Below are 24,639 nucleotides of genomic sequence, written 5' to 3'. Positions count from 1 at the left end.
CTAAAGTATAAGACCTTATTTTCTGTATGGACTACATCATTTTTTTGTGTTAAACTTTGCATGTCTGATATCTTATTGTGACTTTAGTTTGTATTTCATTGAATATTGGTGAAATAGAAGGCGTTTTCTTGTGTTAAATAATCATTTAGGGGGGATCCCTGGGTGGCTCTGCAGTTTAGCGCCTGCCTTTGGCCCAGGGTGCGATCCTGGAGTCCGGGGATCGAGTCCTGCATCAGGCTCCCAGCATGGAGCCTGCTTCTCCTTCCTCCTGTGTCTCTGCCTCTCTCTCTCTCTCTCTTTCTCTCTCTCTCTCTCTCTGTCTATCATAAATAAATAAATAAATCTCTAAAAATAAATAAATAATCATTTAAGTTTTCTTCTTTTCCTTTCTTTGTTCATCTTTCTGTTAGATTTTTTTTACTGATGGTGTAGGTCTTTATATGTTCTGGATTCCTTACTCAGTAGATTATACATACTGCAAGAACACTTCCCTCTGCTACTTTATCTTTTGGTATATACAAGTTTTTATTTGATGAGTTGAAATGTATCCATTGTTTTCTTATATGATTTCTGCTTTTTTGCATTTAAAAAATCCACTTAATAACACTGATGTTATTAAGATGTTCTCATATTTTCTTTTAATAGCTTCAGTGTTTTGTTTCTTTATACTTGTCTTTAATGTAGTTGGAATTGCTTTTTTGCATGTGACATCATTTAACTTTTACTTTTCAGCTAGAAAGCCAGATACGTTGTAATGCCTTTTATTGTAAAGTTCATGCCTATTTCACTGATTTTAATGATGCCTTTGTCATATATCAAGTTCTTATGTGTGACCTGGTTTGTTTCTGGGCTACTTTGTTTACTGGTCTATTTATACTTATGAGACTACAATGTCAAAATTATTACAGCTTTAAGATATGTTTCTATCTGATAGTATAAGTTGCCCTAGTTTTCTTTTAGAATTGTCTTGGCTGCTCTTGGGTTTTTGATCTTCCATATGAGTTTTTAAATTATTTTGTCTGGCTCCACAGAAGATTCCACTGAGTTTTTGATTGAATGACAATTATAGATTAATTTAGGGTGAGCTACCATCTTTCATATTGAGTCCTCCCATCTATGCATATGGCATATCTCCTTATTTATGCAGACCTAAAAACTTGCAGAATGATAATTACATACCATAAAACTCATGCATTTCAAATATATAATCAGTAACTTTTAGCAAACTTGTGTAACTATCACTCTAAATCAGTTTGGAACTTTTCAGCAGATTTCACTTTTTTTTTTTAAAAGATTTTTTATTTACTAGAGACAGACAGAGAGAGAGAGGGAGAGAGAGAGAGAGAGAGAGAGAGAGAGAGAGAGAGAAACCAGCAGAGGGAGAAGCAGGCTCCATGCAAGGAGCCCGCCGTGGGACTCGATCCCGGTTCTCCAGAATCAGGCCCTGGGCCAAAGGCGGTGCTAAACTGCTGAGCCACCAGGGCTGCCCAGATTTCACTTTGTATGTCCTTTAATGATATTTTATAACTTTCCCATAAAGATGTTGGTGCCTTTTTTTATTTCTTAAAGTTTGTTCTTAGGTAGCATGCTTTTTTTTAATTATTATTATTAGTACATTAATGGTAGTTTTACTGTTACATTTTTTGTAATTTACTATTTTTAGTATATTAAAGTGCTTTGGATTTTAAATTTGGTTCTTATATCCAACTCTGCTGAAATTTGTTATTCTAATATTTCTGTAGATTCTCTTGACTTTTCTACATAGGCAATTATGCCATCTGCACATAATTTTTTTCACCTCTATCTTTCCAGTCTTTATGTTATGATTTTTCTTATATTTTGGCTGGGAGCTCTATTAAAATATTGAATGATTACAGTGTTGTCTTATTTCTGATGTCTGTGGGAAAGCATTTAAACTTTCAATTTTTAGTGTAGTCTTTTTGTATACACTTTTGAAAACCAAGTTACAGGTATTAGTTCTATTACAAATTTGTTAGGGGTGTTTTGTTTTTTTGTTCAGTGGTAGTGGTAATCCTTATTATCTAGGGCTTGAGCATCCACTTTCTCTGGCTTTTTCTCTTCCTTTCTTGGAAGGAATTTATTGACTTCCTGGCCCAGTGGATAGTTTTCCTAGTCATATTTTGTGAATCTAATAAGATGAGCTTTTATGCAGTTAGTGCATTTCATAAGATATGTGGGCCAGAATTTATTTCTGACTCAAATATATATTCACTACAATCACTGGCTATAGCTTCACTCAGCTATTGATTTTGAGCTTATTCTGGCACTGGTGGATTTCCTTTGTTTGGCTTTGAATTTGGAGTACATTTTTTTTTTTTTTTTTTTTTTTTTACCCCTGGAATTACTATGTCTTTAAAGTAGGAGTAGGGGAAAAAAGGCTATTTCTTTTTTTTTTTTAATTTTTATTTATTTATGATAGTCACAGAGAGAGAGAGAGGCAGAGACACAGGCAGAGGGAGAAGCAGGCTCCATGCAGGGAGCCCGACGTGGGATTCAGTCCAGATCTCCAGGATCACACCCTGGGCCAAAGGCAGGCGCTAAAACGCTGCACCACACAGGGATCCCAAAAAAGGCTATTTCTTGATTGAGCTTAGTGAGCCAGATTGAATGGACATCTCTCACTTCTTTGAGTCTAAACTTCTGTGTATCAGATTTACTTAGAATGGCTTATTCATTTTGAAAATTTATACCAGTGACTCTGCAGTGATGAAAATATTTCATATCTGTGCAGTCCAGTGCGATTGCCATGAGCCACCTGTGGCTAATGAGAACTTGGAATGGTGTGAGCAAGAACCTGAATTTTAAATTTTACTTAATTATAATTTCAATAGCTGCTTTTGGCTAGTGGCTACTGTATTAGTGCAGTTCTATACTAAATAAAAGGATATGAGAAAAAATCTCTAAACAGTTTAAAGAGTTTGGTAAAATATTAATATACAGAGAGAAAACCTTCAAGGTGTAATATCAATACATTGTAATGATGTATTTTGTTTAGTAAGGAATTTGACAGATTCTGGCTTTATGCCCTGCATCAGGTAGCTTCTAATATTATATAGCTGGAAAAAAAATATATATATATATACACACACACACACGTACAGCTGAAATGGAGTGTGTGTGTGTATCTCCATCCCAATCAATAGAGAAATTTTTAAAAAGATTTTATTTTATTTTATTCATGAGAGATACACAGAGAGAGGCAGAGACACAGGCAGAAAGAGAAGCAGGCTCCTTGCAGGAGCCCGATGCGGACTTGATCTCAGGACCCCGAGGTCATGCCCTGAGCCAAAGGCAGACACTCAACCACTGAGCCACCCAGGTACCCTGAGAAATTTCTTTTTTATAGTTTCTATGGAATTATAGTATCCTATAGTTTACAGTTCAAGATTGAAGGTAATTATAGTTCAAGATTGAAGGCTATGTAAGTTCTTGCAAATATGAAATTAGAATGAAACTCATTCTAGAGTTGTGCCTTGATGGCTCATTTGGCAACTTAGAAATACTTATAGAACTGCTAGATGGGTTGAAACTGCAGTTTTATCCTTCCATGTTGCATGGAATATTACTCAGCTATAAAAAAGAATGAGATCTTGTCATTTGTGACAATATGGATGGACCCTGGAGGGTATTGTGCTAAATAAAATAAGTCAGAGAGGGACACCTGGGTGGCTCAGTTGGTTGAGCGTCTGCCTTTGGCTCAGGGCGTGATCTTGGGGTCCTGGGATCGAGTCCCACATCAGAGTCCTCATAGGGAGCCTGCTTCTCCCTCTGCCTGTGTCTCTGCCTCTCTCTCTCTGTCTCTGTGTCTCTCATGAATAAATAAATAAAATCTTAAAAAAAAATCAGAGAAATACAAATACCATATGATTTCACTTATATGTGGAATCTAGGAAACAAATGAATAAACAAACAGCAGAAATATACCCATAAATACAGAGAACAAACTGATGGTTGCCAGAGGGGAGGGGAGTGAGGTAGAAGTAAATTGGGTGAAAGGGGGTGTGAACAATAGTCTTCCAGTTATGGAACGAATAAGTTGCAGGAATGAAAGGGTACAGCGCAGGGAATATAGTCAATGGCATTGTAATGGTGTTGTATAGTGACAGATGAGAGCTATGCTGTGGCGAGCGTAACATAATGTACATAAACCTGTTGAATCACTGTGTTGTACACCTGAAACTAATGTAACATTGTATTGTTACAGTCTATTATACTGCAATCAAAAAAGGGTCTAAAACAGAAGCCAAAAAAACTGAGGTTTTATATTGGTCTTTGGTAAGGAAGTAATATTGGCAACAACAAGCAGTAACAGAAGCTCAGTGAATTACATTTTTGTTATGTTATAAGCAACTCCCCTTCTCAGAGGAGAAAGGAAAAAAGGAAAGGAACAGAGTAAAATTTTATAGAGTTTTTTAGATGAAACGGACTTCTGAGGCCATATATTAAATCTCGTTATTTAATTGCTGAGGAAACTTACTTGTATATCCTATACATATATATGACATGCACATGACTCAGGTATGTTTAAATGTGTTGTATACCTAATGCTAGGATAAATGTTGAATTTGCAGTATTGGGGGGTATGTGTGTATCTAATGCTAGTATGTATATTGAATATAGTTGATTTTCCAGTTAATGACAAATATGAGACTAGAATCTGGGTCTTCTAACTCCCAGTCCTTACTTTTTACTGTATGCTGCACTTCTCTTTGTATCCAAATGCTTTAGACATATTGAAAACGAATTACGTTCCTTAAAAATACAACTGTGTACATAAACATCCATGGTTTAGAAAGTAAATTTTAATTATATTTTTCATAGCTGATCTATAAAAGGCTTTCATATGTTTCAAATTGAAATGTTGAGTTGTTAAATGATAAATAGATGATCGGGATTGTGTACGGATTAACGTTTTAAAAAGAACACATTTTACAAGCCATATATTTAGCTACTTTGATATTTTTCTTTAAAAAAAAAAAGATTTTATTTATTTATTCATGAGAAACACAGAAAGAAAGGCAGAGACACAGGCAGAGGGAGAAGCAGGCTCCCCATGGGGAGCCCGATGTGACTTGCTCTGGGACCTGGGATTATGCCCTGAGCCAAAGGCAGATGTTCAACCACTGAGCCACCCAGGCATCACTACTTTGATATTTCTTACAAAAATTTCCTGAGGAAAATATTAAGTGTTCATGTAATTTGATATTTGGAAAAAGTGAATGTATTTTAAACATCATAATTTTCTTCTTCTTCTTCTTCTTTAGATTGTTGCCGGAAACCATATGTTGCACTTATTCATGGAATTACAATGGGTGGAGTAAGTAGACTATGTTACTCCCATCATTGATATGTGAGTTTTTTAAAAATAAGTTAATCATTGTCAATCAGAAGTGAGGCAATGAAAGTGATTTAGCAAAACTCATTGAAATGAAATCCTGTTTAGATTTTGGAGCCTTGCAGGATTAGAATATATCATGTGCTTGTACACTTTTAGACTATCTCCACCCAAAGGAATATGTTCTTAATTACGATATATACTATTTTAGTTTCTTGAATTAGCAAACCTTTTTAACCAACAGAACGGATTGGACTTTTTGTTACTGTTGTTACATGGAGCTCTTTTTCTACTTATAAGTGAACTGATTGCTTTCAACAGATTCAGAAAAGAAACTGGAATGTTAAGGGATTTTTAGACTGAGTCTTGGGGATGTGTTTGCCTAAATTTTATCTGTTGCTCAAAATCTCACCTTAATGAAAGTGTTCGGATACTTTATGAAGTTCTCTGAAACTACATCTCCTATCAATTGACAAATATATCTTTTATGTCTGTGTAATTACAAAGAAGTCTTTAATGATGAGAAGAAACATTTTGAGGTAATGAATGCAAAAGAAGGATACTGGGAACCCAACAAAGGAATGATATTTCATGGAGAGTAAATCAAACACTCGGAACAAAAATAATGGTCCAATATAGTTAAAGATGACTTTCTTTTATTAAAAACAAAAAATTCTCAAACCTGCAATATGTATAATCAAGATTTTATCTGAAATTACTCTTTCAGATAAAATCATTGAAAAGAGATTCACATTTAGATAAAAGCTGGTAAATTTTTCTAAATTACAAGCTTTAAAAAAAATTTAAAAACATTTTATTTATTCATTTGACAGAGAGCACAGGCAGGGGGAGAGGGAGAAGTAGGCTCCCCACCGAGCAGGGAGCCCGAAGTGGGGCCTACTTCCAGGACCCTGGGATCATGACCTGAGCCAAAGGCAGACTCTTAACCTACTGAACCACCCAGGTGCCCCTAAATTACAAGCTTTAAGAAAAAAAAAACAAAAACAAAACTGTAAGTGTTCAGGCCAGATCATTGAAGTTTAATACACAAGACTAATTTTGATATGAAAGGATTGTGAACAGCCTTTTGTACTCTCAGCAGAAATTCCATCTTTTCATAGGAGCCTGAGAAGAATTATTGCCCTAGTATACTACATCTGAGGAACTGGCTGCGCCTTTTGGCCTCCATGACATGTATCAGTTGGTTATGTTTGCATACGTTCCTAGGTATTTATAGTTAAGAATACTCCATTTATTTCTAAAGGGAAGACTGCAGTAAAACAAACCAAGATAATGTCTTGAGTAGAGGGAGTAAGGGTGATGCTGCTGCTTCTACTGGTCTGTTTTCTGTATTTACTTAAATGAGTGTGAACGACTTTCAAAATAAAAATGAGAATATACTTTCTGTGAGCCTTCATGAGAATCCTACCAGAGAATTAAGTCTTAGTGCCCCAATGCAGTGGTTTTCAAGGTGTTGTTTTTACACTAGCAGTATCAGCAGCATGTAAGAATTTATTAGAAATACACATTCTGGGGCCCTAACCCAAGGTCCGAACCTAAGGGTGAGGCCCAGCAGGTTGTCTTAACAAGCCCTCCAGGTGATTCTGGGTCATGTTAAGGGTGAGACCCATGCCACAAGGCATCCAGTGTATATAATGAATTAACTTCTCTCACATCTGTCTTGTGTTTCTATAATGATACCAGTTATGTACCATCCTTGGGAAAATTGTCAAAATAGTCAAATCATGAGAAATCCCTCAATGAGCCAAGTTCTTTTATATTACATGTTATCAGTCCCCTCCTCCCTCCAAAAATTCCAACGACCTCTGTGTGTCTTTTCTCCCATTAGGTCTACCCATGTATATACCTCACATATACTTTATATGTAATTGATTCTTAAAGACTGGAGTTCTAACTTATTTTCTTTGACAGTCTTAAATATGACTATGATTAGATGTGATTTCTTACTCCATTGACTTCTGCTTTCAATCTGTACTCCAAATTTGAGATTTATACTTTATTGTTACTTATTATGAAATATGCCCAAATATATTAGATGGTCTATAAGGGCAAAGGCTATCACATCCTCTTTTTTTTTTTTTTACTCTCTCATAACTACATTATGTATTTATTAAAACAATTCCATTCTATATAATGAACATTTTGTGTAGCCTTTGAAAGTGTAAAATTTACAGACTTGAAGTGAACCAGTTCTCTCTCTTTTTTTGTAATGATATTTTGAGTGTATCTTGGTTTTGAAGGCTAACTTTCATCTTTTCATGTCTCATTTCAAACTGTGCTTAATCTAAGACTCTTAGTGTACTGTTTCTTTTGAAAATATAATCCTCTGGATATTGGCATTCAACCTTGGCTGCATTTTAGAATCACCTGGGAGACTTAAAAGCCCCAGGGCCCAGGCTTACTCACCTCACAGAACTATTAAATCAGGTGCTGGAATGGGACCCAGGTATTTCCAAAGCTCTTTGTTGATCCCACTGTGTAGCTAAGGGGTTATGAATTGTTGATCTACTAGTGATTCGGAGCTAGAGTGTGGTTCAGTGTTTCCTGTGGACCTTTTTCAGAATCCCCTGAAATCACCTGTTTTCACAGGTTAACTTGTATCTGACTCACTAGGAGGGCTTGTTAAAATGCGGATTCCTCCCACCTTCATTCCAGTTTAGTCAGTTTGAAGTGTAGTCCAAGAATTTGCAATTCTAACAAGTTCCTGGAGGCTGCCTGCTGGTGATAGTGGGGGGGCCTTACCTTAGGAACCACTATCAGGTGTTAAGAACATGTAGTTTATTATTCAAAAGCCTTTATTTTCAGAATTGTTAGTAGAATTTTAGTATTATATAAAATTAATATAAATATATTTTAAATCCTAGTATGGAAGTATAGAACAAGATAGAGCAAATACGATTTAAGGTGTACAAATAGTAACTGTTTTTATCTTGATACTGATCAATAAATTGTTTTTTATATTTTAAGAAGGAATTGTGTTAGGAAAACTTGAGCAGTCCAAAAAATGGCACCACGGAGCTTGTTTTTTTTTTTTTTTTTTTTTTCCCATCCAGGAAAATAACAGTTTTACCATCTTTTGTTATCTATCATAAAGAGTAAGTAGCACAGAACTTGGTAGAAGGGATGGCTATATTCCATTATGTTTCAGATTTCAAAAATTTGTACATTTAATTACTCAATAATTTGGTTTTTGGTAAAATAAAAATGAATGTTTCTGAGTGCTTCTTCATTTGGTTGATCAAAATTATTTAAGGTTATGTCATTCCAGTGTTTCTGCAAGAGATAAACAATTTTTTATGAATAAAAATGTGAAAGAATATCTCATTTTGTTCCCAGAAAGATAGATTTTTCTTTTCTCTTTTATTTTTAAATATCTGAATTCATATTTTCTAAAGTTAATGTATATAGAAAGATAAATACTTAAAAATTGATATTAATTTTAAGTAGATATATACAACAGAACAATTTTTAAATTTTTATTCTGTATGTGTAAAACTACCCTTATCTCCCTCTCAACTGAATTGGATTTAAAGAACTTTCAAATTTTTTTCTCCCTTCCTTCCTTCTCCTTTTCTTCCTTCGTTCTTTTCTATTCTCTGCCTACAAAGCATTTTATAATAGACATAAATGGTCCCTCAAGCAACCTCAGAATATGGGTGCAATATGGTATTGTTGTGTCTCTCAACGTGTCCTAACATGGTGCTAGCAAAAGGTTTTATGATCAAAATAATGGAAAATTTAAAGTTTTAAGGCATACTTTAGAAAGGACTATGTTCTAATGAATAGAGAAGTGGGCATTGGAATGGGAATAGTGAGTCAATAGACAATACCCATGTGACTTGGTGGGACATTTGCCAGCCACATGGGAAACTGACTAGTGCTCCATTACTGAATCAGATTATATTTAACCACTGATGAATGTCATTGAGACATGTCATTTTTTAATGAGAAGAATTAACAGTCCTCAAAGATTGAATTATATTAATGTATTGCAAAGGTCTGTGAGATAAAAGTTACATCTTCAGTTTTAAAAAGTATTCTGTTTTAGTGACAATTGAACAGGTGACATTTTAAGAAACCATTTTTTATTATAACACTGAATTTTTTGGAATACTATTTAGTTAAGAGAGACCTTAACTGAGACCTTATGAAAAAAGAGATGCAGTGATTTTATTAGCTAAGTTAGAGAAGATTTTTTAAAGAGACTTTTGAGTTCAGCTTACTTTGGTATATTTCTTCCTCCAAAATAATTTAAATTTCTTGATTTAAAAAAAAATTAGAGCACTCTTTAATGTGTTTACACTGTATAATGAAAACATGGAGACATGCATGGGCTATGCCTTTTTTTTCTTTTTTTTTTTAAAGTGTGCATGTGCAGAAAGAGAAGGGGCAGTGGGAGAACCTTAAGTGGACTCCATGCCCAGGTCAGAGCCCAACATGGGGTTTGATTCTCATGACCCTGAGATTATGTCCTGAGCAAAAATCAAGAGTCAATGCTCAACCAACTGAGCCATACACGTGCCATTTTTAAATGGAAAATCCAAGAAGCTTTCAAAAGATCAAATATGAAGTCATTAACAAAGCCTGGAAAAAGGCTAATAAATGTGCTAAGCTACTCTCTCTCTCTGAAAGAATGATATTAGAACAACCAACCTTTGTCCAGTGAGTGGGAATATTTATATGATAGATGTAAGAGTCATAATTATTATTATGATTAGACGTGATGTTTAATGTTCTTTTTCTTCAGGTTTATTCAGGTATTACTGAGAAGTAAAGTTGTATATTTAAAGTGTGCAATGTGATGATTGGATATACGAGTACATTGTGAAAAGACTCCTGCTTCAGACCTTATTCATTTTATAACTGAAAGTCTGTACCCTTTTACCAGTCTCTTCATATTTTCCCCATTCCTCCAGTCCCTAGCAACCACTTTTCTACTATTTCTATGAGTTAGACTTTAAAAAAAAAAAAAAGTTCCACATTTAAGTGATATCATTCAGTATTTGTCTTTTTCTGTTTGGCTCATTTCACTTAGTATAATGCTCTCTAGGCTTCAACCATGTTGTCAAAAATAGCGGAATTTCTTCTTTTTAAGTCTGAATAGTATTTCATTACATATATAATATATACACACACATACACAAACCACATTTTCTTTATGCATTTGTCTATGAGTTGTATCTTGACTATTGTGAATAATGCTGCAGTGAGCACAGGAGTATAGATAACTCTCAGGGATAATGATTTTATTTCCAACTCTCAGGGATAATGATTTTATTTCCTTTGGCTATATGTCCAGAAGTGAAATTGCTGGATCATATGGTAGTTCTATTTTTAACTTCTCAAGGAACCCCTCTGCTATTTTCCATGGGGGCTGTACCCGTGTGCGTTCACACCAGCGATGTAGTAGGGTTCCCTTTTCCTTGTATCCTTGCTAGCATTAATTATCCCTTGTATTTTTGATGATAGACATTATAACAGGTGTGAGATGATATTTCAGTGTGATATTGATTTGTATTTTCCTGAAATTACTGATATTGAATGCCTTTTTGTGTACCTGTAGGCCATTTTGTATGTCATCTTTGGAAAAATGCTCCTTCGGTTTTTTAAATTAGATTGTTGATTTTTTTTTTTTTTTTTTGCTGTTAGGTTGTAGGGGTTCCTTATATATTTTGGGTATGAACCCCCTTTTGGATATATGGTTTGCAAATATTTTCTTCCCGCCCATAGGTTGTCTTTTCATTTTCTTGGTGGTTTCCTTTGCTGAGAAGCAGCTTTTAGTTTGAGTATTTCACTCATTTATTTTGCTTTTGTTGCCTTTGCTTTTGGTGTCACATCTAAAAAATCTTTGCCAAGATCAGTATCAAGGAGTTTACCCGTGTTTTCTTCCAGGAGTTTTATGGTTTCAGATCTTACATTTTTAAATCCATTTTGAGTTAATTTTTGTGTATGCTGTAAGATAGGGGTCCAGTTTCATTTTTTTTTTTTTTCCTATTTGGCTATCCAGTTTTCCCAGCACCTTTTATTGTGACTGTTCTTTCTTCATTGTATATTTTTGGCTCCTTTGTTGAAAATTAATTGATCATATATGTGTCTGTATTTCTGGGTTCTCTATTCTCCATTTGACCTATGTGGCTGTTTTTACAGTATTGTAATGTTTTGGTCACTACAGCTTAGTAATATAGTTTGAAATCAGGAAGGGTGATGTCTCCATCATTTCCTTCTTTCTCAAGTTTACTTTGGCTGTTGAGGGTTTTTTGTGGTTCTTTAAGATTGTTCTATTTCTTTAAGATTCTTCTAAAGTTTAAGATTGTTCTATTTCTGTGAAAAATGCCATCAGAATTTTGATAGGGATTGCATTGTGTCTGTTGATTGCTTTGGATAGTATGGACATTTTAACAATATTCTTCCAATCCATGAGCACAGAACAATTTTCCATTTATTTGTGTCTTAATTCCTTTCGCTAATGTCCTACAGTTTTCAGTGTATAGATCTTGTGGCTTCTTGGTTAAACTTATTTCTAGTTATTTTATTCTTTTTGTTCTTAATGGGATTGTTTTCTTCTCATTCTGAAAGTTTGCTATTGTGTAGAATAAACACAACTGACTTTTATGTATCAATTTTATATCCTGAAACTTTATGGAATTATTTTATTCTAACAACTTTTTTGGAGGGAGGAGTCTTTAGGGTTTTCTAAATATAGTATTGTGTCATTTTTAAACACAATTTTATTCCTTTCTAGTGTGGATGCCTTTTATTTATTTTTCTTGCCTAATTGCTTGGGTTAAGACTTCTAATACTGTGATAAGTAAAAAGTGGCAAGAGTGGATATCCTTGTCTTGTCCCTGAAAAGCTTTGAGCTTTTCTCTGTGGAGTATGATGTTAACTTTGGGTTTGTCATGTATGACTTTATTATGTTGAGGTGCATTCCATCTATACCTAATTTGTTGAGGGTTTTTTATCATGAAACAGTGTTGAATTATGTCAAAATGCTTTTTCTGTATCTATTGAAGTGATCATTTTTAGATTTTTATCTATGGAGATCATATGATTTTTATCCTTCATTTTGTTAATGTGGTATATCATATTGATTGATTTGCACGTTTTGAACTATCCTTGAATCTCAGGAATAAACCCTACTGGATCATGGTATCTGATTCTTTTAATGTAATATTGATTTAAGTTTGCTCATATTTTGTTGAGGATTTTTGCACTGTTCATCAAAAGTATTGACTTGTAATTTTCATTTCTTGTGTAGCATTCTCTTTCTTTTTCTTGTATCTTTCTTATAATGATACTCATTGCTAAGTCTGCTTGTATACATCAAAGTGACCTGATTTCAGATACATGACTATAACTCATATACAAATTGGGCTCTGTTTTTAAAAATTCAATTTACTTAACATATAGCATATTATCAGTTTCAAGATAGAATTTAGTGATTTATTAGTTGATTATAACACTCAGTGCTCATTATGTCAAATGCCCTCCTTAATGCCCATCATCCAATTACCCCATCTCTCTACCTACTTCTTCTCCAGCAACCCTCAATTTGTTTTCTATAGTTAAGAGTCTCTTATGGTTTGCCCCTCTCTCTGTTTTTATTTTTCCTTCCCTTTTCCTGTGTTCATCTGTTTTCCTGTGTTCCTGTGTTCATAAATTCTATGTATGAATGAAATCATGGTATTTGTCTTCCTCTTACTTATTTCACTTAGCATGATACCCTCTAGTTCCATCCACACCATTGCAAGTGTTAAGAATTCATTCTTTGTGATGAATAAATAATATTCCATTACACACACACACACCACATCTTCTTAGTCCATTCATTTGTTTATAGACATCTGGGCTCTTATATTTTAGCTATTGTGGACATTAAGGTGTGTGTGCCCCCTTAGAATCACTATTTTTGTATTCTTTGGATGAACACCTAGTGGGCTCTGTGATTCTTACTTGTCTTTCATGGGTTTAAAGTAGAAGTTGCCAGCTGAAGGTGTGAGGAAATTAGCTTGAAGTTGATGTGCAAAGATAAAGGATGATCATCAGGACTAAAGAAAGGTACTGCAGTGCAGTTGCCCTGGGAAGTAAAAATAAAAGGAACTATATTGACAGATGAACTTGTCTACAGAAAAGTCAGTAAAATATACTAAGAGTGGGAGAATAAAAAGAAAAGAGAATATGAAAAAGAGCCTCCTTCAAGACTGAAATATTAGTAAGACTGCAGGAGCTGTGAAAGGAAGAATTAGAGAGGAAATTTCCATTGGATTTCTAAGTGTTTAGAATATGTGTGTATTTGCATTCATTTTGTCTGTGTTCACTGTTGAATTTTTTCCAAGTGTGGATGGTTATATTTCTTGATAGAGAGGGTTAGGGTCTCCCCCTCTTCTGATAGGTATTCTCTCTGTGATTTCCTTCTGCTTTAGCAGGAGAGAGTTGGATGACATTTAGTTGCACAATTTCTGACAGTAAATTTTTAGGGTAGTTTATTTTTATTTATTTATTTTTATTTTTTATATTTTTAAATTATTTTTAATTACTTTTTATTTTTTATGGGTTGTTTAATTTAAATTCAATTAGCCAATGTATCATTAGTTTTAGATGTAGCTTTCAATAATTCATTAGTTATGTATAATACCCAGTGCTAATTCCATCACATGCCCTACTTAATTTTTAGGGTCAGTTTTTCAGCCTTTTTCATAGGTAAGCATTGGGTTATATTTTTGAAGTTGCAATGGATTATCCTCTAACAGATGTTCCTGTACTTTAAAACTCCATCTTACTCCTTGTCTGTCTCATTAGATAGAGCTCTTGATTCTCTACTTTACTCTTTTCCCCTTGGCTTTGAGCCCAGGAATAACTAAGTATAGAATTGGGAGGTGCTTGTATTTGCCTACTAGGACCTTGACTTTGCTGCCTCCTCCTCCTCCTCCTCCTACCCCCACCCCCACCCCTGCCATTTTAAGTTGTTGAGTTCTGAGAAATAGAACTTTGACTTTCTAGGATTATGGGTATTCTTGGCAACTTTCAGACTTGCAGATTCTTAGATCTACAAGGACTTATTTTCCATTTTCTTTTCTGTGGATCTATTGTCAGGATTTGGGTTCATTTTGTTTTTAATTGTGAAAGCCCCTTGGTTCTTGGTCGAGTGGTAGGCACCTCCTCCCTGTGCCATCCTCAGCCTGCCTCTGTTTCATCCACCATGCCATCCATACAGCACACCAGGTTGAATAATTTGTGATCTAGAGGCCTCTGTTCCTTATTGAGGCATCATATTGCACAAAGAAGAAAGGAGGAGGGGAGTTCCTCTTGCCCCTCAAATGAGCCCATTCTCCTAAAGATATATTGACTGAAGAAGTTTAATACTAACTAAAAGTTCATTATAATTTTAGCACTTATTCGAGATTGTTCACAACTGTTTCACCCAACCATCAAAACTTACTAGATATGTGCTGTTTGCTAGATACTGAGTAGACTCTGGGGATAAAATAGTGAGCAAGGTACATATGTTTCTTTCTTCATGGAGCTTCCTGTCTAGTGAGGCAGGTACAGGGTGTTCTGGAAATACACAAAGGAGTACCAGCCTCAACTGTGTATTTGAGTGAAGGGGGTAGTGTAGGGGAAGCATCTTGGAGGAAGTTATATAAGCAGCCAGGATAGAGCAAGTTGGGAATTGTGGAGAGATGTGATGTGCTTGCTGCTAGTGTGTAAGGGGTTGATGCAGTGTGAAAGCCCGCGTGCAAATGAGAAGATAGAGGCATATGTGAAAATGAATTGAGAGAATGCATGTTTGGGTAAAGTTCAGTATGCCTGGATTTTGGAGTATGAAGGAGATAGTGGTTAAAGTTTGAGGCCAGAAAGGTAGCAAGAAACCAGATCAGTCCTCCTATATAAGATGTTTAGTAGTTTATCCTGAAATTGGTTAAGAGTGCTTTTTAAGTGCTTTAGATGAGGAGATGGCTTGAACAGACTCGCATTTTAGAATGAATGTCTTTTGTGGGAAGAACAGATTCAAGGGGTTTAGGATTGAAACTAGAGATTGTTTAGGAAGTTATTACAGAGATCCAGGTGAGAGAATATGGTGATTTTGAAATAGGTTAGGGATAATGAAGGAACCAGAAATTGGGTTTATGGGAGATGTTTAGGAGGAAACTTGGGGTTTGATGAGGGATTGGACATGAATGACAAAGAGGAGGAGGAGTCAAGTGTGACTTCCAGGTCAAGACTGGGCACTGGAATGAACGATGGACTGTTCACTAGATTTAGAGGAAGAGTGGCTGGGGGTATGAGCTGGGAAGGGTGAAGGGAGATGAGTTTAATTTTGGGTTTGTTAAATGTGAAATGCCTGTGAACTATCCATGTCGGTGTGTTTTATCTGAATAAAAGTGTTGGTTATGCAAGTCTGAAATTCAGGGTGTTGCCTGGGCAAGAAGTTTTGGGACTCATGTAGGCACAGTATTCCCTACAGTGCGTGCCTCTATAACACGAATTAGCTCTTGAGTGCTTGGTAAATGGTGAAATAATGTTAGGATTATGTAAAATGTTGGTTCATATGCATTTTTTTTCTAGACAAGGGGAGATAGGGTAAGTGGCAATATGTGATCACTAGGCAGGAAGAAAGCGCTTAGCTCTGTTGATGTACAATGAATAGGAATTCTCTTGTCTGTATTTTAAGAAAATTAAACAAATGCCTGTTCTTTGGGCGCCTCTACGGTGAACTCGCTACTTGCCTGCTTAAGGACAGAACCCCACTGGCTTATAGCTGCACATCTACCTGCTTTGCCTCTGCACATGCTGGTCCTACCCTGATTAAAGTATTGCCATTCTTTCCACTTTATTTTTATGCATTTTAAATATCTGCTGTGGTATCTTTTGTTCATGATGAGATGCATGATTAGATGGCCTAAATCGGATCCCAGGGACCATTATAGTTTTTATTAGCATTCAGATTACAAAATTGCATAGATTTTGAGCAGACTGCTCAAACTATTTTTCCTATAAGCTCTGTGTAATTTTGCAGAACCTGAGGATTTTTTTTTTAAGGAATTCATTATCTTATAGCAGAGATGCCTTATATCGAAAATTTGTCAGTAGAAAAGATTATGCAAGGAAGTGTGACAAAAATAGTGACAACCAAAATAAGTTCAGAATGGAATCCTAAAAACAAAATGAAACAACAACAACAACAACATCAAAAAAAAAAAAAAAACAAAAAAAAAAAAACAACAACCCCAAACTACTCAGTATTTATTGGCCAGAACAAGAAGCCTGTAAAAGACAGAGTAGGAGGGGGTCCAGAAGAGGCAAATCAGAAGAGTGGGCACCTTCAAGTTGGTTTCAGTGCCCCAGAAGTCTTTGACAGTTTCTTTGCTTTGTGGTGAAGAACATATCCTAGGTGGTTCTTCTATGTTGTATTCCCCAGACCTACAAGTCCACTGTTTCTCCCAGACAGCCCTGATTACTTTTAGTAGAAAATTGTGATTAGCAATAACAGTCTAGGCAATAGTTAATTTGGTAATTGTTTCTACACCTTTTCAGTGAACAGAGCTAAGAATATAGATCTTGTTTTTAAAAGAAGATAGATCCTAAGTTTAATACATCCCATTCAAATTTAGATTTTTACTTCTTTGATATTTGTATCTTTTAATGTTGACAACTTTAAAAAAAAAATAACATTAACACTGTTACAGATTTGCTTTGTCCTAATGTGGATAATAGTTTTAGGTTAACGATACCAGTATTATTACTAAAGATAAAGCCACTGAAATAATTGCTCTCTTTGCCCTCTACCAATTTTTTTTAGTGACTTTTCATATTTTTCTGGAGTATTCAGTAAGAGAAACAACTCTTATTTTTATACTCATATAAGTTTATGATGAATAATATTTAAAGCACATTCCATGAAAAGTACAACTGGCACAGATTGGAAATACATGTATCATTTGGTAAACTCTATACTCAACAGATCAGAAAAGTATGAAGCTGTATCAAAAAGAAGCCAGAGGGATGCCTGGGTGGCTCAGTCAGTTAAGCGTCTGCCTTCAGCTCAGGTCATGATCCCAGGGTCCTGGGATCGAGTCCCGCTTTGGACTCCCTGCTCAGAGAGGAGCATGCCCCTCTCCCTGCCTGCGCACGAGTGCACCCCCCCACCCCGGCAAATAAATAAATAACATCTTAAAAAAAAAAAAAAGGTAGCCAGAGAATGGCTTTTAGGATACTAGTCAATACAGAGTTAATGAAAATCTTTGGTAAATCAGAGATTAAGAATACTCCTATTATAATGACCCTTTTTGTTTGAGTATATGATATAAAGCAAAGGCTTAGAGCTTTTTAAGATTTATGTTAAATATATATTTAAATATAGTTGATATGTATATGTTATAGTTGGACACATGTAGATATATAATTACAAACATGTATATTGGAGGATGTGCTCAATGAGGTAAAAAAAAAAAAACCTGAAAATGGATCTAGGAGGTGTGTATTTTTAAGTTATTTCAAATTTATGCTTTAATATATGATATACCAGAATATTTCTATTCCCTGAGTTTTAAAAATTAAAATATAATTGACCAATAACATTGTATTAGTCTTAGGTATACAACATAATTATTTGCTATGTGTATATACTTGCAAAGTGATTACCACATAAGTTAACATCTCACCACACATGGTTAACAGAAATCTTCTTTTCTTCTGATGAGAGCTTTTAAGATTTATTCTTTTAACATTTTTTAAATATCCCCCTGGCTTTTTTACTTAAAACTATACCTGAAGAATGGTAGACTATTAATATATTAATAAATTAAATATTTCTATCTCAATTATTTGTTTACTGAATATCATTTTCATCCAGAAATAATATGAATTAAGCATCCAAAGCAAGGGGGGGGGGATTTTTGTTTAGTACTGATCTCTGCAATCTATTAAAATACATGAACATTTTATTATCAGTATAGTAGTATCATTAATACGTAACACTAACCTATTAATATTAATGTGAAACAAACAATAAAGTCTTTGTTCTTGCTCTGGAGACTGTTGATCAGACTGCTAATCTAATGCATATGGTCCCAGAGATACATTATGAAACTTATTTTATAGTAATGATATTAACTTTCATACTATAGTGAAATAATGTATATTGACAACCTACTTGAGTTTCTTACAAAAATATGTACCTATTTCAAAGCACAATTTATAATCCTGAATGACGATGAGGGAAGATTCTCACATACTCTGGTGCTGTGATACAGTGTTCATTCTGGGCAGGAGCTTACTCATTCTCCCTGAGTAGAATTTAAATTTAAATCCATGACTCTTTGTGTAAGCATTACTCACAGTACCCCACTGTATGCCTTTCTGAGTTAGTTGCTTTTTTAACTCGGGATTTTGGCTCTATTTACTTTGTAATATTTATTTTTAATTTTTATTGATTTTTTTAAATTAAAAACTTTTTGTGAAACAACTTCAAGTTTACAGAAAGGATGCAATAATAGTACAGAGAACTCCTATATAGTCTTCATATTCCCTGTTATTTCCACATTTGTTTTATCATTCTTTCTTCCTCTCTCCTACATCTGTCTATGAAGATTTCTTTTTAACCATTTGAGAGAAAGTTGAGGTTGTGATAACTATTGCTAAATTGTTCAGTGTGTATTGTCTAAGAACACCAAAATCAAGAAATTTAACACTGATCCAATACTATTACCTGGGACATTTCCTTTTTAAGCACCAAGTTAAATTGTTCCTTCCACATGTGTTCTTGTTTGTTTCGTGTGGGATTAATCTTGACATTAATATAATTCATGGAGTGGTTGACCATATCTTAACTTTAAATATCCTTATAATTATTGGGGCAGTAGGTTAAGTGTCTCACTTTTGATTTTGGCTCAGGTCATGGTCTCAGAGTCATGGGATTGAGCTGTACATCGGGCTCTGTGGGGAGTCTGCTTGAGATCCTCTCTCTCTCTCCCTCTATCCCTGCTCATGTTTTCTTTCTCTTTCTCTCAAATCTTAAAAAAAAAAAAAAATCCTTATAATTACCCATTTTTAGAAATGTTGCTTTTTTTCTCAAATAGTATTTTATCTGGAAATATAGAAATGATGCTTATTTTTAGTTGCTAATGAACATATTTACATTTTGAAAGATTTAACTGTGCTTTTTAAATGTAATAAAATCTAAAAGCTTTAAATAAAGCTATGCTAGCCTTTTCCCCTTTACTGAATAGCCTAAAAACTCATCTATGTCTCTTAATTAAAAAACAGTCTTAGACTACCTAAATTTTGCCTTTAAGGATTATAAAATTAAGCACATTATCGTTCTTGTGATAGTATGAGTTTGACTCCATTCATATATTTGTTTAGTTTTCTGTTTACCCATATTAGAATTTTTTTTAAGATTTTATTTTTATTTATTTATTCATAGAGATGCAGAGAGAGAGAGAGGCAGAGACACAGGCAGAAGGAGAAGCAGGCTCCGTGCAGAGAGCCCGATGTGGGACTCGATCCAGGGTCTCCAGGATCAGGCCCCGGGCTGCAGGCGGCGCCAAACTGCTGCGCCACCGGGGCTGCCTCCCATATTAGAATTTTTATACCAGATTATAAAAATGGATTAAATTCATTTTACTTTATCAGTACAATGTCAGCTCAGTACTACAATGACGATTGTTTCTAATAATACAAGTTAAGAATGTCAGAGTGCTTGGAACATCATAAATAAAAGGCACAGAAGGGTTAATTGTAAAATAGAAAAAAAAAAACCACATCAGCACTAACCTAAACTAAAATAAAGCTGATATGTTTTAATAACAGATAAGGTAAATTTTATGACAAACATTTGATATAGAAGAACATTTCATGGTTATAAAACAGTTATAATAAATCTAATTTTTATGTCCTATAAGTCTGTTGTGTATTGTTTCTCTTTGGTGTTAGACCTGTGGTGTATGATGGATTATTTCTAATTGCATGCTAGTTATTTCTAATTGACTATTATTTGAACTTGAGGATGATATTATCTTCCTCCAAGGAAGATGAACCTTTGTTTATAGTAGGTGTCTAGGCTGAGGGCACTAATAATTCCAGATATCTAGACCCAGTCAGGAATGGAAGGATTTATAGCTGAACTTCACTCCAAGTGAAGGGGAGTCTGAATCCAGGGCATCCTAACTCCCAGGCTGTAGCATTTGGTGACCCAGTTTGGCAAGTCCTAAATTCCATTATTTGTTCCCTGGCCAGGTAGGACTTCGTTCAGTCTGTTCACTTCTGTTCAGATCTTCACCCTCTTAAGATCACTGAGGCAGGGCACCTGGGTGGCTCAGTCAGTTAAGCATCTGACTCTTGATTTCAGCTCAGGTCATGTTCTCCAGGTGGTGAGATAGAGACTGGAGTTGGATTCCCACTGGGCATGGAACTTGCTTAAGATTCTCTCTCTCCCTCTTCTTCTGCTCCACCTCCCACCCCCCGACCAAGAAAAGAGAAAAGATCACCAAGGACAGATTCTGAAAATTCTATTGATTTCGATCAACTGTAGAGAGATATTTTATAAATATTTGTCTAAAACTCTATTTATAGGGATCCCTGGGTGGCGCAGTGGTTTGGCGCCTGCCTTTGGCCCAGGGCGTGATCCTGGAGACCCGGGATCGAGTCCCACGTCGGGCTCCCTGCGTGGAGCCTGCTTCTCCCTCTGCCTATGTCTCTCTCTCTCTCTCTCTCTCTCTCTCTCTGACTATCATAAATAAATAAAAAAAATTAAAAAAATTAAAAAAAGAAATTAAAAAATTAGAACTCTATTTATAACTGAATATGAAGCTAGCTTTACTGAATTAATGAGTTCTGTAGCATACAATATGACAGTAGTGCTAAAACTAAGACACTATGGGAACAAACGTCTATCTGAAATAGCTTTATTGGTGTGATATTGTCAAACATTTAAAAATGTTTGATCTGGGATGCCTGGGTGGCTCAGTGGTTGAGCATCTGCCTTTGACTCAGGTTGTGATCCCAGGGTCCTGGGATGGAGTTCCACTTCCGGCTCCCTGTGAAGAGCCTGCTTCTTCCTCTGCCTGTGTCTCTGCCTCTCTCTGCGTGTCTTTAATAAATAAGTAAATAAATCAAATCTTTAAAAAAAAGTTTGATCTATGCAAAAAAATAAGAAAATCCTAAAAGGGAAAATAGACAAAACCATAATCCAAGAAGAGTGAACATACTTCTTTCAGTAATGGAGCAGATAAATACTCAGTATAAGTGTGTGCATGTGTGTGTGCACACACATACACATACATGGTTTGAACATTGTCCAAGAAGTGATTCAATTAACATGTACTCATTAATTGCAGATATGTTCATTTCATGTATGCATTGAACATTTACCAAAATTGGCCACAGAATCAGTCTGAGCATATTTCAAAGGATTAATCTTATAGACTGTTCTCTGGCCTCAGTGGAATTAAGCCAGCAATCAATAATAGTAACAAAATTTGAATGTTTGGAACATATACTTATGGCTGTGTCTTGTGGACATGGAAGGATTACCTAAATAGTACATAAATTCATACCTAAACAGTACATAAATTCACCATAAACTAAACTAAAATATTAGACTTAAAAACTAAGAACTTTTGTGCATTCTACAACATCATTAAGTGTGAAAAGACAAACCATGGACTGGAAAATAAGTCTTGAAATGCGTATATCTGACAAAGGAATCCTATCTGGAATGTATAAAGAATTTCTACTGTCAATACAATAATCCAGTGGAATAATGAGCGATAGATGAGAGTAGACATATCACAAAGATATCCAGAAAACAAACATTCAATTGCATTAGTCAAGGAAATGTAAATTGAAATCACAGTGAAATACTAGCACAGGCTCATTAGAATGACTAAAATTATGAAAGATAAGTTTAGGTATTGATGAGGATGAGGAATAACAAGCCCATATAATGATGGTGGAGTAGAAAAGTGGTCCTGCTGCTTTGAATAATTGTGATTTTTAAAAGTTGATTGAATTAGTTTACTTTGACCCAGTAGTTTACTACCTGGTATATACCCAATCAATATGTGTGCACTTATGCGCCAAAAGATGTGCATAAGAATGGTCACTGAATCCTTGTTTGCAGTCGCCCCAAACCAGAAAACCTAACTAGCTATTTACAGTAAAATAGATAAATAAATAGTTTATTCATACAAAGGAATGCTGTACAATGAAAAAAAGATTGTATATAACATAAATCTCATGTAGTGTTGACTGAAAGATGAATATATACTCTAATTCGATTTATATCAAAATAAAATCAGAAAACCTAAATCTTACTTTGTTGGAAGTCAGAATAGTAGTTGCCTGAAGGATAGAGGGAATAGTGACTGACAGGGTACATAAAATAATTTCTGATAATTTTTATCTGCATTTTGGTTACACGGGTATGTTAACTTTGGGATAGTTCATTGGACCTGTATACTTACCATTTGTTACTATTTTGTATATTTTTGAATGTGTATTAATGTCAATTAAGAAAATTAGGGATCCCTGGGTGGCGCAGCGGTTTGGCGCCTGCCTTTGGCCCAGGGCGTGATCCTGGAGACCCGGGATCGAATCCCACATCAGGCTCCCGGTGCATGGAGCCTGCTTCTCCCTCTGTCTATGTCTCTGCCTCTCTCTCTCTCTCTCTGTGACTATCATAAATAAATAAAAATTAAAAAAAAAAAAAAGAAAATTAAAAGCCGATGTGGCTGACCTGGATGAAAGTGAGAAAAGTGGGGAATGGTAAACTCCAAGATCAGGGAGCTAGAAAGGAGCCTTATCAACCTGAAGGAGGAATTTTGGTAATGTTTTAATGTAATGGGAAGTCACTGGAGAATTTTTGGCAGCAGAAAACCTTAACTGAATTACACTTAATAAGCTTACTTGGGGGGATCCCTGGGTGGCGCAGTGGTTTGGCGCCTGCCTTTGGCCCAGGGCGCGATCCTGGAGACCCGGGATCGAATCCCACATCGGGCTTCCGGTGCATGGAGCCTGCTTCTCCCTCTGCCTATGTCTCTGCCTCTCTCTCTTTCTCTCTCTGTGACTATCATAAATAAATAAAAATAAAAAAAAAATAAGCTTACTTGGCTGCTGTGTAGAGACTGGATTGTGGTAAGAACAAAAGCAAGAGTGACTAGTGCAGGCAGGAGGTAGTAGTGACTTTAACTAGGGTCGTAACAGTGGCGATGTGAACAGTGACCCAGTCCAAAGTATATTTTGAAGTTAGAGCTGTGAAGACATGTTCATAGATTAGATCGGGAGATCAGCAAGAAACAGGATGCCACTGAGGTTTTGGCCTGGGAAGCTGGGTAAGTGGTGGTGCTATTTACTGAGGGAACAGCACATTTAAGGAGATATCAAGAGATTTACTTTGGACGTATGAACATTGAGAAAAATATTAGACATTTCAAGTGGAGACATTAGGCAGCTAGAAATAAAAGTCTAGAGAAACCAGGATGGGGAAATAAGTTCAGTCTTTAATGATACAGTGCTTAAATTCCTGGAGCCCTTGGAAGAGGTCACCTAGGGAGCAAATGTAGAAAGAACAGAGTGCAAATGAAGTGGAGGGATGGCATGTGATCATGGTGGGGAGGGTTAGGGTTAGGGTTGGATGTCAAGGAGAAGAGAAAGAGCAACTAATGAGATAGAAGGAAAACCAAGAGAGTACGGAGTCTCAAAGTCAAATGAAGGGTTTCCTGAAGTAGGGAGACCCTACTGAGATAACCAGTCATATGAAATGAGATTTGACTAGTGGGTTTGGTAGGATGCAGGGAGGGTATTTGAGGAGAGTTAGGAATTAGAATGACATCTTACATTTGGGGAATGAAGCCATACAGTATAACCATTAATACAATAAAATTTGAAGACTTTGAAGCCTTTTAAAGTCTAGCAGGTTGTTGGTTAAAAAGTTTGCAACAGTAAATTTTGAAAGTTTCAAGGGAGACTTCCTGTAAGCAACCTATAATGGATTCTTTTTTTTTTTTAAGATAAAAAATTAGTTCTGAATCTGCCACGAAGGTGCTGCATCTCTTTCAGTGCTGATCAGCATTTATATTCTTAGTATCTCCAAGTGAGGCAGCTTGCATCTTCCCAGCCTTTCTCTTAATTGAACGGTTTTAAAAACTGGCTCTTCATGGTACTTGTATCAAGGATTTCTTATTTTGAAAGCTTGCCGTTAGTGCTTTCTAAAATCTTGAAGTCTTTGATTTCATTCACGTTAATACTATGGGTGAAACAAA

General features: G+C 35.4%; 1 protein-coding gene across 3 annotated transcripts in view; it reads left to right on the top strand.

The window, feature by feature from the left end:
• HIBCH (3-hydroxyisobutyryl-CoA hydrolase) overlaps positions 1-24,639 on the top strand; it is a 96,269-nt gene that overhangs the window by 28,321 nt on the left and 43,309 nt on the right. For all 3 annotated transcript variants that reach the window (XM_038585142.1, XM_038585144.1, XM_038585143.1), the window contains one exon: positions 5,286-5,338. In XM_038585142.1, the coding sequence (XP_038441070.1) occupies positions 5,286-5,338 (53 nt within the window). The remainder of the gene's footprint in view (positions 1-5,285; positions 5,339-24,639) is intronic.

This window comes from Canis lupus, chromosome 37 (genome assembly GCF_011100685.1).
Source record: "Canis lupus familiaris isolate Mischka breed German Shepherd chromosome 37, alternate assembly UU_Cfam_GSD_1.0, whole genome shotgun sequence".
Classification (NCBI taxonomy): domain Eukaryota; kingdom Metazoa; phylum Chordata; class Mammalia; order Carnivora; family Canidae; genus Canis; species Canis lupus.
This window is presented reverse-complemented; position numbering and strand designations above follow the sequence as displayed.